An 18,911-nucleotide genomic window follows, 5' to 3' on the forward strand; every position below is an offset into this window, starting at 1 on the left:
ACGAGGAAACAAGAGGAGGAGGAAGAGTATGTGGAGGAATGGGGATGGATGAAGTTTGATTTTTTGGGGACGTTTTGTACTTTCTAACTTTTTCCTTCCACTCTTGACAAAAACCTTACAGGGAAACAGCAACAGCAAACACTGGCTGTGATCAGGGTGGAAGTCAGGGCAAGGAATTGAGGAGGGCAGGAATTGGAAGAGAGGGAATTGAGGGGGGCAGGAGTTCTGGAGGGCAGGAATCAAGAGAGAAGGAAGTGAGGAGAGCAGGAATTAGAAGAGATGGAATTGAGGAGAGCAGGAATTAGGAGGGCAGGAATTGAGGAGGGCAGGAATTAAGAGAGCAGGAATTAGAAGAGATGGAATTGAGAGCAGGAATTAGGAGAGCAGGAATTGAGAAGGACGGGAATTAGAGAGATGGAATTGAGGAGGGCAGGGATTGAGAAAAGCAGGAATTAGGAGAAATGGAATCCAGGAGAGCAGGAATTAGGAGGGCAGGAATTAAGAGGGGCAGGAATTGAGGAAAGCAGGAATTGAGGAAAGCAGGAATTAGGAGAGATGGAATTGAGGAGTGCAGGAATTAGGAGGACAGGAACTAAGAGGGGCAGGAATCAAGAGAGAAGGAATTGAGGAGAGCAGGAATTGAGGAGAGCAGGAATTAGGAGAGATGGAATCAAGGAGAGCAGAAATTAGGAGGGCAGGAATTGAGGAAAGCAGGAATTAGGAGAGCAGGAATCAAGAGAGAAGGAATTGAGGAAAACAGGAATTGAGGAGGGCAGGAATCAGAAGAGATGGAATTGAGGAGGGCAGGGATTGAGGAGAGCAGGAATTAGGAGGGCAAGAATTGAGGAGAGCAGGAATTGAGGAGAGCAGGGATTGAGGAGAGCAGGGATTGAGGAGAGCAGGTTTGGGTTCTCTCCAAGCACCAGCCCTGCAGCCTCACCCGCGCTGCTCTCAGGGCTCTGAGGTTTTGGGCAGTGACATTCCCAGCTGTGGGAAACATCTGGAATGATGATAGTCGTTGCCATTCCAGTGCATTTACCAGCCCACAATTCCAAGATCTCAGAGATGATACAAAACCCTGTTAAATTCTCCCTGTCCTTGTTCCCACATTGGTGTGATGCCAACATTTCACCCCTTGAAACTCCCTGGATGTTTTTTCCCCTCCAGCCACAGCAGTGACTGCATTTGTTCCCTCTGGAACACCTGGAATGGATGGATTTTCAAAGAGCCTCTGATAGATTTTGAAAGAGCTCACAAAAAAAAAATGCCAACCAGCACTTTGGGAACTGCTAATTCCCAAACTGAGCAGTGCAGAATATTCCAAAGCTAATTAATAATAATAATTTATTAATAATAATTAATAAAGCTGCAGCTTAGCATTTCCAGTAAAGCTGAGGCATCTGTGCAAGAAATTTCTTCAATAATAATAATAATAATAATAATAATAATAATAATAATAATATAGGCTGTATTACAACTTCTAAAGCTCTCAGATTTCTGCTCTGCTCCATCTTCATGCTGCTATTTAAATTAAAATTTTTTTAAAAAATAGAAATCACATGAAAAATAATTCCTAAGCCTAACTATACTGGGACTATATAAATCAGAAATAACCACACTGAGGTCAGTGGCAGCTTTGAGCAGGAGCTGTGCAGAACACAAATGACTGTTTGGAAAGGAAAGCTTTCATTGCAGTATGCTCATAAAAATATAATGCAATATAATATGATATAATGCAATATAATACAATATAATACAATATAATGCAATATAATGCAATATAATGCAATATAATGCAATATTATATTATATTATATTATATTACATTATATTATATTATATTATATTATATTATATTATACTATATTATACTATATATTATACTATATTATACTATATTATACTATATTATACTATATTATACTATATACTATATATATATTATACTATATTATACTATATTATATTATATTGTATTTTTACATATATAAACACACAACAAAATTAATTTATGTAGAAAGGACTCATCTTTCTCATCTAATAAAATTCAGGCTGGCTACCAAATATTCTTAATAATGCTTCCCCTCCAGCCAGCAGAACAACTCAAAAACAAACATCATTTTGTTCACGTGTGTCCATTATATGCGTGTGCTGATTTAATTAACACTAATTTCAATATCTCAGAGATTTCTTCTCTGTTTTACAAACGATGCCCTTTGGATGAGGGATTTGGTTAGAATTAGTGGCCAATCAGTTGTGGCCCAAGACTGGAATGCTAATTGGGAATAAAAGCTGAGTGAGAACACTGGAAAAACTCAGAGATGAGCCAAATCCTTGGGTAATTGTTAAGGAACACGAAGAGGTTTTTTTTAAGGCAGACAAAGTGAGAGTTTTGCAGTGCAGTGTGCTGGCAATGCCCTCAGGGCAGGCTCAGCTCTTCCCTCTGTCCATCACCCCATCAGGAGGGTCCCTGTTCCTCATTCCTGCCCTGCAGGAGCTCCCACCACTCCTGATCCTGCCAAGAAATCCCTCCCTCAGCTCCACCAGAAAATTCATCATAGAATGAAACCATCTAACAGAGCAGAGGCATCCCCAGCTCGGCAGAACGCACCTCACTTTTCCATTTATTATTGGAAACACTCCACTTCCAACAAGGATTTAGTGCCTGTGCACTCCTGGAGAGGATTTTCTAAGAATAGCAACTGTCCACATGGATCAAAGAGCCCTGAGATCATCCTGGCTGCAGCAGTGGCCTGATGTCCTCACAGCCCTGATTGATGTTACCTCCTCCAAACCCAGCTTTATTTAGAAACCCCTGACCAGAGCTGCTCCCAGACACTCATCAATCAATCCCAAATCACAGCTTCTCCTCCAAAACAGGCCTGTGTGGTGCAGGATCAGCCTGATCTTCACACAGAGCTGTCTCCAGAGCTCTGCAGTTTCAGTGAGAAGGCAGAGCAGGAGGAGCAGTGGCTGTGCCAAAGGGATTTTAATCCCAGGACAAGCTGCAGCACTGGGTGGAAATAGGGGACAGGAACTGGGAGCAGGATGGGCAGAAGTCCCCTTTGTGTGTCCCCAGTGTTGCTTGCCGTGGGTGATCATAAATTAGCTCCAAAAATGCATTTTACAGCAAGGACAAAGAGGAACAGCAAGACCAGACTTAGGACACAAATTTAGGACATGGCACAGACAATCCTGGCCCATCCCTGAGCTCTAAGGACAAAGATGGGATAGAAAAACCCACTTTGCAATGCTGGAAGAACCTTCATTGCACAGGGGAATCCCCTGCACTCATCCAAACTGCAAACAACTGATAATGTGTGGGCAAATCCCTGGAATTTGGGGAGGTTCAGAGTAACTTCCAGGAGGTGGATTGGTGGGAAATGCTGCCTGGAGGACTCGATCCTAAAAGATCTGGAGCATTTGGCATCAGCCTCCTCTGCGTGTTCAGGAATATTTTGGGCTCTGATTGTAACGAGTATCAGCAAGTGTATCAAATTTCATGAAAAGCAAATTATTGGTTCACAGTGGAATAACATGGTGCTTTACTCGAGCAGGCATAAAACACGAGGATGAAAACCTCATATAATCTCCAGCTATTGTCATTCAATGTTTATCACCCAACACAGCAGAATACAATCCTTATCTTTGATGGATGTGGCACACAATAGCTGTTTTCTTGAGTGCATCATAAATATTAATAGCGTTCGCAGAGCTTCTTAAAATTTGTCATGTCACTTTGCTTTCATGGAAACATTCAAAATGCCATTATTTTTTTGTCCCACACCAATGGCAAATTTTCCTTTAGTTTCTTTCTTTTACACGCACTCGAAATTAAATGGTGGAGGATGTTTAACTAAGCAGAGGGAAAAAAAAAAAAAAAAAGATAATGGTTCACATTGAGCCATTCCAAAACGTACTTCAGATGCCCAGAATTAGACTGAAAGAGGAAAAAAAAAAAAAAAAAAAAAAAAGTGATATCTTTTGGAAAACACAGTCCAGTTAAAAATGAGACCACTTGATGAAATCAAAGAGATTTGTCTGGAATTTCATTTTTTGGAAGAACGCTGAGGAAGAATGCTGACATCACCAAAACATCCCTAAGCTGCCGTGTTCAGAATGGGACATTTTCACTTCACAAAAAAAAAAAAAAAAGTGCTTTTTTTTCCTCAAAATAGAATATTTGTACATTATTGAGTATAACCTGTGCTGCATCCAGCCCTGGGACCAGCAGCACAAACACCTGGAGCTGCTGGAGAGAGCCCAGAGGAGGCTCCAGGCTGGGAGAGCTGGGAATGTTCACCTGGAGAATTCCAGGGAATCCTCAGAGTCCCTAAAGGGGCTCCAGGAGAGCTGGAGAGGGACTGGGGACAAGGGATGGAGGGACACAACAAAGGAATGGCTTTGAGCTGAAAAAAGGAGATTTAGATTGGATTTTGGGATGGAATTCCTGGCTGGGAGGGTGGGAAAACCCTGGAATTGAATTCCCAGATTTGCTGTGGCTGCCCCTTGATCCCTGGAATTGTCCAAGGACAGGTTGGAGCAGCCTGGGATAGTGGAAAGTGTCCCTGCCATGGCAGGGGTGGCAATGGATGGGATTTGGGGTTCCCTCCAACTCAACCCAACCCAACTCAACCCAATCCAACCCAACTCAACCCAACCCAACCTAGCCCAACCCAACCCAACTCAACCCAACCCAACCCAACTCAACCCAACCCAACTCAACCCAACTCAACCCAACTCAACCCAACCCAATCCAACCCAACCCAACTCAACCCAACTCAACCCAACTCAACCAACCCAACTCAACCCAACTCAACCCAACTCAACCCAACCCAACCCAACTCAACCCAACTCAACCCAACCCAATCCAACCCAACCCAACCCAACTCAACCCAACCCAACCCAACTCAACCCAACTCAACCCAACCCAACTCAACCCAACTCAACCCAACTCAACCAACCCAACTCAACCCAACTCAACCCAACTCAACCCAATCCAACCCAACCCAACCCAACTCAACCCAACCCAACCCAACTCAACCCAACTCAACCCAACCCAACTCAACCCAACCCAATCCAACCCAACCCAACTCAACCCAACCCAACCCGACCAACCCAACCCATTCTCTGATTCTATGATTTAATCAAGTTGAATCAAACACCTCAATTCTACAAAGAAGTAAGTTTTTCCTGCTGAAATGTCTTTGTTCAGCCCATGTGGACATTCCTCACCTCTGCTCCTCACACATTTCCATCCCAGAGTGTCTCAGAGCCAAAACCTCCCCTTGACCAAACTTAAAACCTTCAGTTCTTTGTGTTTTGGTTGATGTGTTGCAAGAAATCTTTTTAAATCTCATCTTTCTCCATAAAATTCACCCCGTGGTTTTTTTTTGGAGCAGCCTGACAAAACAAAAACCATTTAATTCTCCGCGACAATTAATTTGGATTTGGGAATAATTGCACGAGATCCTATCTCTGCTACAGAGACATAAAACACTCGCTGTGGGCACGGGAAATAAAGTAACACAAAAGAAGAATCTCTTTTCTTCCCATTCTGTGCTCTCTCCACAATAGTTAATTTGCCCTGAGTATAAAATCAATCCTTCCAATGTGGGATTTTAGGAAAGCTCAAGGCTTCAATCCTGCTGCCATTAATCAGTGTTAAAATTCACCCTGAAATCTCTGATCTGGGAGCCACAGATTCCAGTTTTATTTAAGAACAATGTCGATAATCCCTAATATTTCTGGGATGAAGATCTACTCTAGATTGAATTTACATTTAATTTTTTTTTTTTTTCTGTGAAATGATGAATGTTGGGAAGGACAAAATCCCACTCTGCATGCAAAGTACAAGAGAAAGGGACTGTTAAAAAGGAACTGCAAAGCCAAAGGTCAAAGTGATTTCAAGTAAGAAATTCGCATTAAGTGCAATGGATAAACACATAGGGGACAATTTTGCACATAAATGCATTTGACCAACTTCTGACGGATATGTAAATCATCTGGCCTTGCTAGAAATGACTGATCCTATCCTGGGGTTTTTTAATACTTCAGAATCAAGTGGGTTTGGTTTTTATACCCAACCCCAGAGCAAGAAAAAAAAAAACTGGTAAAACTTTTGCCTTCTAGTTTAAGGTGCAGGTGAGCTGCTCCCACCTTGGACTGAGTGTGCTCCTCTAATTGGTGTCTGAACATAAATTCCATTAGCAAACCATGATTTCTGTAGGGAAAACAAACCCTTTAAAGTTGTTGTTTTTTTTTTTTCTCAAAAAATCATCCAAATGTTGCAGCCAGCAATCCTGTTTCAGCCTCGGTTATAGAAATGGGCACCTTTAAGGACCCCATTTTTTAAGGACTCCAAATTTTTTCCTTGTTTTCTTCAGTCACAGACCAAACCTTCATTTTCCCATATAAGAAGAAAATTCCAGGGTTTTTTTTTTTATTATTATAAACTAATCTATAAATCTATTTAATCTATAAATCTATTGTTCCTCAAGCCTTCAGCCTCAGCTGGAACCTTCTTATAAAACCCAGTAACAATAAACCTCATGAATGTCTTTTCCTTTACTTTAACCAAGTTCCTGGTTGCCTGGAAACTCTCTAAAGAACCTGGATTTTTTTTAATTTTTTTTTTTCTCTTTTTCTTTATCTTTTTGCCAACTGTTAGTTAGAAGAGAGATTAATTAAATCACAGTTATTTGTGACAGAACCTGGATGACAGACTCAGAGCTGGGGACGTGTTTGTTTCTTGCATCCCAGGAGTGTCAGACTCCACTGACGACCTTGCTACCAGCACCTTTCCCCAGCCATGGAAACTGCAGCTTGTCTCTGCTTTTAGATCAAGAGCAACAACTGAGAATTCTAGAATTATATCATCACTGGCCAGAACAGATTTATCTGTGCTATCAGTTTCTGTAATTAGCAAGACGTCCACTTCCACTTTTCCACCATATCACATTTTTATATTAAGACGAATCAAGCTGTCTTGTTTAGATCCAACTTTAGAATGTTCTGCTGGACCTTCTGGATGCCTAAAACACACCTTCTGCTGCATCAGACATCAACCAGACTCACAGCTCCCATTCCTATTTCAGTGCCTTAAAGCTTGTTTGAAAATAATCACCTGCTGTGTTTGGAGTCAGCAATGGTAACAGCAGACAGGAGGAGAATGTCAGGTTTTTCCCCTGATATTCAGTAGCAAAACAAACAGAGGAGCCAAAAAAAGAGCTCTGGCTGTGCTTTCCTCACCTTGATCTGTTATTCACAGAATAACAATATTCCTGTTTTTCGCCTTATTCTGTTATTCCTCACCAGATCTGTTATTCTGATGAGTTTGATGGGAATGGATCACCTTAAATTTGGGGGACACGAGTTCCATGTGTTAAACTGTGGGTCTGATATTTCTGGGGCTGACAGATTTTAGCCTGATAACTTTCTCCCAAGGAAAAATTTCTCAAGAAAGCTTCTTCTCCAAACAATCCTGGCCAACAACTCTCCTTTCCCAGAACAATCTTTCTCCAGGTGGTGTTTTGCTGTTTCTCCAGTTTAACCAATGGGATCAGAGAGGTGTCGTTCCTGTTCCCCAACCATGTTCAGTCTGGATGGGAACACCTTATAAAAGGCAGTGAGAATTAGACAATAAAGCCTTTTTTCTGTGCTCTTTGCCTTCTGAAATATTTGGAGTCTCTCATCTTTCTTTCGTGTCCTACAGTGACATTAACCTGGACACCAGATGTTGGAAAAATGACCCAAAAAAAACCTACACAAAACTAAATATTCCTTCTATTCTCTTCCAAATAAACCTCCAGGAGTCAAATATTCCAGCTTCAAAGTATTACTCCCATCCCTGCTTTTTTACCTGAATTAATTCAGCCTAAACAAAACAAGAGTTAAGGTGACAAAACAGTCTTCAAAGCCACTCATCCCTGCTGTCACTTGTTCTTAAAGTATAAATTCAACCTCTTTTCTAACCAAAATAGTTTTTAGAGATAATAAGCGAGAGCACTGTAAGATTAAGTGTTTTTAAAAGTACCTTTAAGGATATAAAAAGAGACTTAGAAGTCATTCAGAAACAGGTAAAGCTAAAGAAGAGTGACTTCATTTCCATTTAATTTCCTATTCTCATCAAGCTTAGTTTATTCAGGGCTGATTAATTAATGTCTGCAAAGAGTTCTGAAAATATAAAACACTACATAAATACTAAATAATAACAGAGTACTTAAGGAAAAGCTCATTTGTTAATTTGCATGGAGTTTTAGGAATTAGCATTGATTTATTTCCCCTGTTCAAGCAGGACCCATCCAATCCCTTTCAGCTCTTTTAGTAGAAAATACTTCGGCAGCTACAGGATGATGAATCTTTATGTATTTTATGTGTTCCAGGTCACAGAAAATTGCTGAGATTGGATGTTTCAGTTCCTGGGCAGAAATTGAGGTGGTGCAGAAAACAGGTTCTCCTTCAATGTGAAATTTTGTTTTTAGTTTTTCTCATTATTGCAAAAGATTTATTTATTTACATATGCAGAATTCATTGAATATGGCCATAAATACAACTGAGATTTATTACAGGAGGATCATTCCAATTGAAACGGAACATTTGGAAATTAAAGTTTGTTTTTTGTCTTGCAGGATTTCCCAGCTAATTTCCTCCATGGTTTCTTTCCTACTGGAAAGAAATTTTCCTCCTTCATGTCACTGGGCTGCACCTTTTCCTGCCAGTGCTGGTGCCACTACCAGAATCTTTCCTTGGTTCTGGTGGTGCCAGTGGTTGTGGAAAGGAAAACCACCAATATTTGGTTGTTATAGGGTGTGATAGAAAGAAAATCAGCACAGATCAACTCAGGCAGGAAGGACAAACGTTCATGAGGAAGCAAGAAAAAAAGGGTGGGTGCTCCTGAGGGAAGTGCTGAAACATCCTCTGGAAATTTACACCCAATTTTCCCCACTGAAATCCTTGTCCATGTGTAAATCTCTGGTACTAAAAACTCCATCAGGCCCAAACACGGGTCAAAGGTCCCTTCTAGAAAAGCTGCCTCTGATTTTACCAGGAGATATTTGCATTTTTTAAAATAAATCATCAGCTTCTTTCTGCAGACCTACAACTTAAACCTGCTGGACACCTCCACCTTCAGGACCTATTTTATCCTTTATCTTCAGGAACTATTTTATCCTTTATCTTCAGGAAGTATTTTATCCTTTCAGTGCGACTCAAACCAGATCTTTTATTAAATTGCAGCTCACTGGACCATTTGGCTCTTTTGGGGGAAAGCAGAGCACTGCACAAACAGTCCGGTTGTTTGCTTTAGCAATGAAATTTCCCACACATGCAAAACTAATTTATTTCATTGCAAATGTCCCCCACTAATGACAACATTCGCCCTCAGAGCTCGGGCATGGCAGTCCCATTCATCCAGCAGAAGACAATGGCTCCAGAGGAGCAATTTCCATGTACCAGCCCAATAACCCACAAAAAGGGAAGGATTTTCACAAAAGATCCAAAATGGTTTCCAAGGAGCCATTATGGCACATCAGGTAAATAAAATATTATTGAAATGTTTTTTGGGTGGGTTTTTTTTGCATTTAAATCACTTGCAGCAGGTGCAGAGGAAGCAGCTTATAATAATAAAAAGGCTGCCATTCCCTGGAATACTAACGAGGATCGACGGAAACGTTCAGGGAAAGGGAGCAGCAGCAGGTTCTTACCATGGCAAGGAGAAAGATTGCCACAAAAATATTTAGGAAAGGGGAGCAGGAGCAGGTTCTTAACATGGCAAGGAGAACCATTCCCACAAAAAAAAAAAATTCAAGAAAAGGGAGCAGCAGCAAGTTCTTACCAAGAGAAACAATTCCCACAAAAATATTCAGAGAAAGGGAGCAGCAGCATGCTCTTACCAAGAGAAACAATTCCCATAAAAATATTCAGGAAAGGGGAGCAGCAACAGGTTCTTACCATGGCAAGGAAAACCATTCCCAGAAAACCATTGAGGAGAAGGGAGCAGCAGGTTCTTGTCATGGCAAGAGGAACGATCCCCACAAACAAGAGAACAAGAGCAGTTCTTACCATGGCAAGAGGAATGATCCCCACAAACAAAAGAGTAGGAACAGGTTCTTACCATGGCAAGGGGAACAATTCCCACAAAAATATTCAGGAAAGGGGAGCAGGAACAGGTTCTTACAATGGGAAAAGGAACCATTCCCAGAAAACCTTTAAGGGAAAGGGAGCAGCAGCAGGTTCTTACCATGGCAAGGGGAACAATTCCCACAAAAACATTGAGGAAAGGGAGCAGCAGGAGGTTCTTACCAAGAGGAACAATTCCCAAAAAAACATGGAGGAGAAGGGAGCAGGAGCAGTTCTTGCCATGGCAAGAGGAACAACCCCACAAACAAGAGAACAGGAGCAGGTTCTTACCATGGCAAGGGGAAGAATTCCCACAAAAAGTGAGCAGGAACAGGTTCTTGCCATGGCAAGGGGAAGAATTCCCAAAAAAACATTCAGGAAAAGGGAGCAACAGCAAGTTCTGACCACAGCAAGGAGAACCATTCCCAGAAAACCATTAAGGAGAAGGGAGCAGCAGGTTCTTGTCATGGCAAGAGGAAGAATCCCCACAAACAAAAGAGTAGGAACAGGTTCTTACCATGGCAAGGGGAATGATCCCCATGAACAAGAGAATAGGAACAGGTACTTGTCATGGCAAGGGGAACAATCCCCATGAACTAGAGAGTAGGAACAGGTTCTTACCATGGCAAGGGGAACAATCCCCACAAACAAGAGAGTAGGAACAGGTACTTGTCATGGCAAGGGGAACGATCCCCACGAACAAGAGAAGAAGAGCAGTTCTTACCATGGCAAGGGGAACGATCCCCACGAACAAGAGAAGAAGAGCAGTTCTTACCATGGCAAGGGGAACGATCCCCACGAACAAGAGAAGAAGAGCAGTTCTTACCATGGCAAGAGGAACGATCCCCACGAACAAGAGAAGAAGAGCAGTTCTTACCATGGCAAGAGGAACGATCCCCACGAACAAGAGAACAAGAGCAGTTCTTACCATGGCAAGGGGAACGATCCCCACGAACAAGGTGCGGCTGACGAAGATCTCGGAGACCACGAGCTCGCTGACGGAGTCGTCTCGCGGGTACTCCACCTGCCAGGTGATCTGCTGGGCCCCCGCCGGGCTGCTGGCGTTGTCGATCTCAAAATCCATCTGCAGGATCTCGTAGGAGGTCATGTTTGCCCTGGAAAAACAAGGCAGAATTCCCCACGGGGTCACTGGGAGGTCAATGACAAAATGAGGTTTAATTTCTCTTTCCAACCAGCCAGAAGATTTGCCATGAAATTCAACACTGACAGAAACCTAAATAAAAACTGCTGGTGGGCAACTGCAAAACTTTTTTATCTGTATCTTTTTAGTTTCCAGAAATGGAGGCATTTTCCCCATTAAACTCAAGGCATTCATTCTCCATAATCACAATGAACTTTTACAGAATAAGCCAGAAACCCTTGGAAAAGCTTTGCGCAGATGTTGCTAAATTATTTAATATACCATTATTATAATTTTGATGCTGCAAAACAACAGAGCACTTGGCCATTCCTCATGTTCTACCAGAAATGAACTCTCGTGGAGGGAAGAGGAGTCTTTCAAACCCAAACTGGTCTTTATCTCAGTGGGAAAAAAAATGGATTTGCAGAAATTATACATGACAATAAATGAGGGGTAGATTATCCCTATTTTCAATTCATGACAACATTCTCCTCGTCAGTGGTGCAGACTTGTAATTATATGGCAATCATATATTTCTCATCTGGAAATAAAAGTTTAAAAGTAAAGAAATGGATGGGAATGCACAGCGCTGCAGCATTCAGAACTGAATTTGAGAATTACTTCTGCCTCCTTTCCCAACAACAATTCTTATCAGGTCCAGAGCTATGTAAATATTAATAATTAATCCTCAGGGTAGAAAAACAAATCTTGTTTTTGTGTTACAGAGAAGCAAACAGACACCAAGACTTAACCAACTTATCCACAGCAAGGATCTCTTTAGAAAACAGCCCTTTGCTCGTCAAAACTTCCCCAAAAATGGAGGTGTTTTATAAATCATGTAAAAGTTGCACACAAATAGTTACAAATAATACAAATTCCTGCCCCAGACAGACCCTGCAGTGTGGAGAGGGGATGGAAAGGCTCTGCCTGCAGAACCAGCTGCTTCTTCTGTTGGAGAAACACCTGATTTTATCAATAATGCTTAAATTTTGGGGGTAAAATCTGAATTTTCTGTACGTCAGGCCATTGGTACATTCATTATCCGTGTGTCCTTCCCCAGAGCAGCCATTCCAAGAGCTCTGCTCACAAGAAATTTTAGCTGCTGCTGCTGCAGACAACAGAGACTTAAAACATCCTTTTTCCTCTTCCCAAATGCACAGAGGCAGAATCTGGGTTGGCCATATGTTTTTGAAGGAGAATTGTAAAAGGGAAAGAAAAAAAAAAAATCTGAGCGGGAATTATTGATTTTTGTGTTTTCTTTCTGACAACAAACAACCTAAACATATGCTTCAATGCCTGGAGGATAAATATTTTTCCATGCTGAGAGGAGATAATATCCACCTCCAGGCAAAACTAGAAGCTATTAAGGCATCTTTTGTGTGGCCAACCAGACAACCAGCAAAAACCTTTTAAGATAAATTTTATTACATAATAATAGGGATGTAATTAAACCATTTCTGTTAAAAACCATAAACTCAGCTTCGTATGGTTTTTTGTGTGCCACCTCCAGCAGTTTGTTTTATCTAAATTGCATAAAATTAATCCGCTCGCGACGCAGAACTAAAAATTTAGATACGAGTTTTACACTAAGTATGGATTTAGATATTGGGGCTGTCAAGGTATGTTTAGGTCTGCAATTTCACTGCAGTCTGTTCAGGCAACTCACAAAAAAACACCCAGCAGTGGTTTCAAATTGAGAACAAAACCACCAGGGGAGGATTTGGGTACAGAGGCACCAATTCAATAACAGGTCAGGTCAGTCTGCAGTGACAAATCCATTCCGTGGCTCCCCCTGACTGGCATTGCTTTGAGTTCAGCCCACCACGCCTTCAATCCCTCCTTTCCTGGTTTTTATTTTTACACATCCAGAATGAAACCACCATAGTGGGTTTGTGTCTTATCCATAAACCTTCCTCAGATGCAGCTGCATTAACAGGTGGATTAAAACTAAGCCGTTCCTCCCAGGTCTCCCTGCTGGTTCCAAAGAGAATCTTTATCAGGACTTGGAAAAACAACACCAAAGGCTTGTCACAGGTTTTCTGCTTTGTCTCATGATGTAGTGATGCTGTTTTACACCAAAACTACACAAATTCCGAAGGCTGAAAATGACTCCTTTATTTCTGGGATGTGTCCCCTTTATACACTGTTTTTTCCAATCAAACCCAACATTATCTCGAGATGAGGGAGGGTCTTGCCGAGCTCCTGGTTTTTTGTTGGCTGTGATGTAATGGAGTTATTTGACCCTGTTTGACACCACAAGGACACAGACTGTGAGATTCAGGAGGCTGAAAATGACTCCTTTATTTCTGGGCTGTGTCTCCCTTTTATCCCATTTCACACAGACCAATTGGATTGGTGACACAAAGACAAACCTCTTCACTCCCATTGGGCAGAGCAGAGGGACAGCAAGGAGAAGTCCCTCCTGGGGAAAGGAATGAAGAACAAAGGGACAGCTACAAAAACATTTCTCCTGTTGACAGAAAATTCCCTGGGAAAGGAATTTCAGCAAACCAAAACACCTCAGGCACAAAACCAGATGTGGGATGACACATTAATATTGATTAAAGGAGGCTCCACTTCCCTCTTGGGCTTGTGCTGGAGGAGATGGCCCTGAACCATCTTTCCCCTCCAGAGCCTCCCCTGAGTGCGCAGCTTTGGTAAGGCAGGATTCAGCTTCCTGCACTTTATCCCCCCAGCAGGTGGATGAATTTTCTCTAAAATTCTGGTGTTCTTTTGTCCTCTTCAGAGATTCAGCCTTGGAGCAAGGCCAGGTGCTCTGGTATCTGGGACAGCGAGTACCCCACGGATGAATTCACCCTCTTTGTTCTGAGCTCCTTCCCGGGTTACAACTGTGACAAACTCATGATAAAACCTGCAAAGTGAATTTCTTTCATGTTCAGGCTAGTGCTCACCTACTGGCTGCTGCATCTCTTATCCTACAGAGGTTTCCTGGTAGAAAGGCTGGTATTACATTCATAATTCTTTCAATTTATTAACCATCCTCTGTAATACCGTGTGAGAGACCACTGCCTTTTTTTTTTCCTGCTGGAATGGATGGAGCTCGCTAAAGTAAAACCAGAGATAAATTAAACCATAATCAAGACCTCAAATGTCAGCATTTACTTATGTCAGCTCCATTAGCTGATAAATTCCCATCCCCACACCTGCATTTAAATGTCTCTCCTGGCTGTGCAGCACATCACTGTAAAAACCCTTTTTTTAAAAGGAGGTTGTTGCAAACCTTCAGCTCTGGGTCTGATTTGTAACTGGGGGTCAAAACCTTGGTCTTGGTAGCCACTGTCCATCTGGTGAAGACAAAATGCTTAAAATTAATTATAATAAGTAAAATAATTAAAATCCACCAGTAAAAAAAAGACAAGGCCTGTAACTCGCACTGTTACCAGCCATTAAATCCCTTTAAACCAAACTTTTTATCCTATCAAGATTTATTTTTTTCCAGCTTTTCCTGGAGACTCATTTCATTTTGCTCTTAAATAAGTTTGTGCTCTTGGGGAGAGTCTGATGGAATCCAAGGGACTATAAATCACTTCTCCCTTCCATATCATTCCTCTCTTTTTAGTTAAATATTTCTATTGTCCAGCGAAATTTTTTTCCTCCGGTTCAGGATTTTGCCAAACTCGAGTTTAGAGAAGCAATGAAAAATAAAAAGTCAAAATTACTTTTATAAAAAAAGATTATTTCCTGCAAGCACAAGGAAAAGACCTTATAATTTTAGGCAGCTGGCATGCTTGCTAATAAGTCCATTTCTATGGAAATGAGTTCATAACTATTAATTTTGCCTGCTCCTGATCTATTCTTGATGAGCCTTTCAAATTTAGAAAAGCGCTTCATGATTCTCTCAATTTGGTAATTACTAACTCCCTTTGATGAATCCAGCCCAGTGTTTCAGACATGAGACATTCATTACACATTTTTCTCTCTGGTGAGAGGAGGAAAAAAACCCCAAAAAAAACCCCCCATGGGTCCTTTTGGATTTATTTCCTCTCACAAACTCCTCTAAGTAGGTCTTTTTCTTCGAATGGTGATTGATAATCCTATTTGCCCACCTTCACCATCCTGCCTCTGCTGGGGGCTGGAAGGATGCCCAAATCCTTGAGATTTCTGCACAATCTCCCATTGTCTGGCCTCATCTCTGCCTGGTGCATTTTCAGTGTCCCAAAGAGCCCAGCCAAGCTTTGTCACAGCCCCAGCCCTCACCCCACACCCAAAATCCGGGAGCTGTGGTTGCGACCCCACTCTGGAGTGGAGCTTGAGCACAGAATGGCAAATCCATCCTAAAGAAAACCAACTCGAGCTCCAAGCAGCTCCAGGATAAAGGAGTTATCAAGGCAGGAAGGTGTTGCTGAGTCCCAGAGATTTCCCAACACACACGTCCAGTGGTTACGTGGAGGTGAAGTTTGTTTTTACAAAATAAGAGATCACTGGGAGGGTCCAGCACAGCTCTGACCTGAGAGGTTTTAACCAGCACCACGAAACCACCTGAAATAACAACAGATTGAATTTGTCTGATCCCAACGTGGAATTATTGAATTAATGGAATGACACTCAGTGACTGAATTCATGGCAACAGCACGACCCGTTCTTATTTACCTTAAATAAACAAAATTATTCGCTGTTAATAAAGATTTGCATTATTGGCCAAGCTGATGTGTTTGAGGAGAGGATGAGAGAGGCAGGGTGGCATTTTTGGCCATTCTGGCAGTGCCACACTGAGCTCTGCTGGCTCCCACTCCTGGGTCAGCAACAATCGAGTTGATAAAAGTCACACCCTTCTATTACTGCACTTGGCTGTTACGGGAAATCACGAGCTCCATCCGCTCATAAAATAACATTTTCAGTAAGTGGCAATTTGTTTACGAGCAGTGTAAACAATGCCCTCAAAAATGGAGGTGTTGGAAAATAATAAATATGGGGTATCACGTTGCTTTGAGAGTCTTTTTTTCCAGGCTGATAATGGCCAATTCTCTACTCTGACAAATCGTAACCAAATTCAATAAGAATTCAGTGACCTTAAAATTACCAAGGTACATTAGTTTATAAAATACTTCAGTGAAAGAGGTCTCACTGCTTTGATCTCCAGAGGATTAATCTTGTAAGCATGGTTTACTGAAGAGCAAACACTTACAAGAGGAGGCTTTTCAAAACCTGATTGGAAATGCTCGAGACCCTAATTTCCCGCTGGAGTCAAAGGGAGCAGCAGATGGCCAGGACCTCTCAGGGAAAAGATCCAGACTAAAGGTCCTGACCTGCTCCCCCTGAGGAAATTAAGATCTGAGCAGGTTTAGATGAAGGAAATGAAAGGAAATCCCTTCCAAGGGCAGCGTGGAATTTGCGAATTATGAAGATTTGAACATTACCAGCCCTTTCTGCCCGGGGGCACGTCCCAACAGGAGCTGCCACCTCCAAACCTGGGGGTCCTCCCAGAGCTCCAACATCCCCCCAACACCTCTCTGACTCGATAAAGGATGTCAAAACCTAACCCCTTTTCTCCCAGCATGAATAATTCTGTAAAGGCACAAAGCTGACAACAGAGAACTTGCTTCGTTGTCCATGTTTTTCCCTTTTTTTTTTTTTTTTTTTTTTTTTTTTTTGGTGCCTGGTCTCGGTTTTCTTGCACTGCCATAAAAATTCTTTTTCTCTTGACAGGTGTACAGGCAAAGCAAATGGCTGCAGAGGATAAACCCAAGCTGCTAAATCCATTAAGAATGTATGGATTGACACAGCGTGTTTTAATAATCCAGCGAAAGCTGCGAAAACAACAGGAAAATATTTTTTGTTCAGAACACCCCACCCAGAGCAGGTATTATGATGTTATTTTGCTTAGCCAACATTTTCCCACCACTGAAAACAATAAATCTAGATAATGAGCAAACCTTTTAAGCTCCTCAGCTCCTCCACTGCCAATTCACAACTGTGCTCCTCACTAACAATGTGCAATAACTTCCACTTTATTTGATTTTATCAACATCATCATGACAACCCTGGAGACAACCGAGACAATTGCTTCAATTATTTTTATTTGCTTGCACCCTTGTGACAGTGCACAGAAATGCTTGTGGTAAAAGAGTCCTCAGATACTCTTTAAGCCAACCTTTAACAAAAACAACTTTTTAGGACTGAATTCGGGGTGGGGGTAATTGGTGAGTTCCATTTCTGGGCCCATTTGTACCTTTGTCATCACTCTCCCCTTCTGGAACAGCATGAAATCTTTTTGGGGCTTAAAAAAAAAAAAAGCCTTTTGATTGCACTGGAATATTTTATTTTTTTTTCTGACTCCTATTTAGAACTTCTTTATTGCTGCGTTGTGTATTTCTTAAAATAAAGATTCTCTGTCAGGAGGAAGCGTCTTGTTGGGAAACACAACAAAAACATCCAGTGAGAAACCGGGGCCAGGGTTTAGCTGGTGTTGGATGCAAATATAGAGGGAGCCATTGTTGTTCAAAAAATAAAGATGATTTTATGATGAATAAAATGCTGAAACCTATCCAGTTAATAAATATCAACAGCCCTAATGGGATTTATAATTTATAATTTTTTTCTTTAACCATTGTGAAATTCTTACATTTTTACATGCCACAACCACACGGTCTATTTTCAACATTGCCGTGAAAGCAGCTGAAATGTTAAAATTATAAAGCAGAGACGAATTTTTAAATAACCAACGACTGAAAATTAAAGATAATAAATTCAGTGGCACGAGAAGCTCTTTGCAGTGCAGGGAAGTCGCTCACAAAGAGCTCTGCAGACTCTCCAAAAGTCTTTAAAAGAACCAGAGTGGAGCTCAGGGATGACCCAGGGCATGGGGAACTTCAGCCAAGCTGAGTGTAAAGAGTGCAGCAAACAAGGGGAGGGACAGGGGGGTGCAGAGACAGGAAATATTCCCTGGAAATCCCTGGTGACACTGGAAAATATGGAAATCCCATATTGCCACCACACCTGAGTTTTCTGACCACTCTTAACTCAGCCCCTCCACTGTCCCCACTCCAGGCACCAGCTCAGCACAGCTGGAGATGCTTCATTCAGAGCCTTAAAATAAAATATAAAAGGGGAGGCAGGAACCAGTTTGATTTATCTAGGAAACAGTTTGATTTATCTGTGCCTCTTCCAGAGTTACTGTGAGCCTCAGGAGTGACTGTACTCTGCAGCACAATCCTGGACATGCACAATAATTGAGTTTTGTATCTTGAGTTTTGTATTTATCAATACTCACATGGGAAAAGCTTCCCAGGCAGAGAGGAGACCTGGGGGAAATGGACTGGAAACACCCTGACCACATCTCCAGCAAGATTCCCTGACATTTTAAACACTTTATTATTTTAATGTGATATTAGCACGGGGTGATCAGACTTTCTGCATGCACCAATCCCATGAGAAATGAAAATCCCTCCTAGAACGAGGAGGAAGCTCCTTGCACTCCAGTTGCTGTTTTGATTTCAGAATTACAATTGAGGCTGACAGCTGAATCTCCCTGGGGAGAAAAAAAAAAATCAACCAGAGGGGATGTAGAGATGCAAATTCCCCACGCTCTGAATTTCTGAATGGAGGCAGAAGGGAGGCTGTGACACGAGCACACCTGGAGTGCTGCAGGACACCCAAACCACACAAATGGGGAGCATTCACAAAATCCCAT

The 18,911-nt window shown here is 41.8% G+C and overlaps 1 protein-coding gene across 1 annotated transcript in view; it reads right to left on the reverse strand.

Annotated features, from left to right (window-relative positions):
- Window positions 1-18,911, reverse strand: part of TMEM132B (transmembrane protein 132B) — a gene marked incomplete at its 5' end in the record, with an annotated part of 257,632 nt that overhangs the window by 65,817 nt on the left and 172,904 nt on the right. The window contains one exon of the mRNA XM_083873975.1: window positions 11,048-11,234. Coding sequence (XP_083730101.1) covers window positions 11,048-11,234 — 187 coding nt within the window. The remainder of the gene's footprint in view (window positions 1-11,047; window positions 11,235-18,911) is intronic.

Source organism: Zosterops lateralis (assembly GCF_965231275.1).
Source record: "Zosterops lateralis genome assembly, chromosome: 17".
Classification (NCBI taxonomy): domain Eukaryota; kingdom Metazoa; phylum Chordata; class Aves; order Passeriformes; family Zosteropidae; genus Zosterops; species Zosterops lateralis.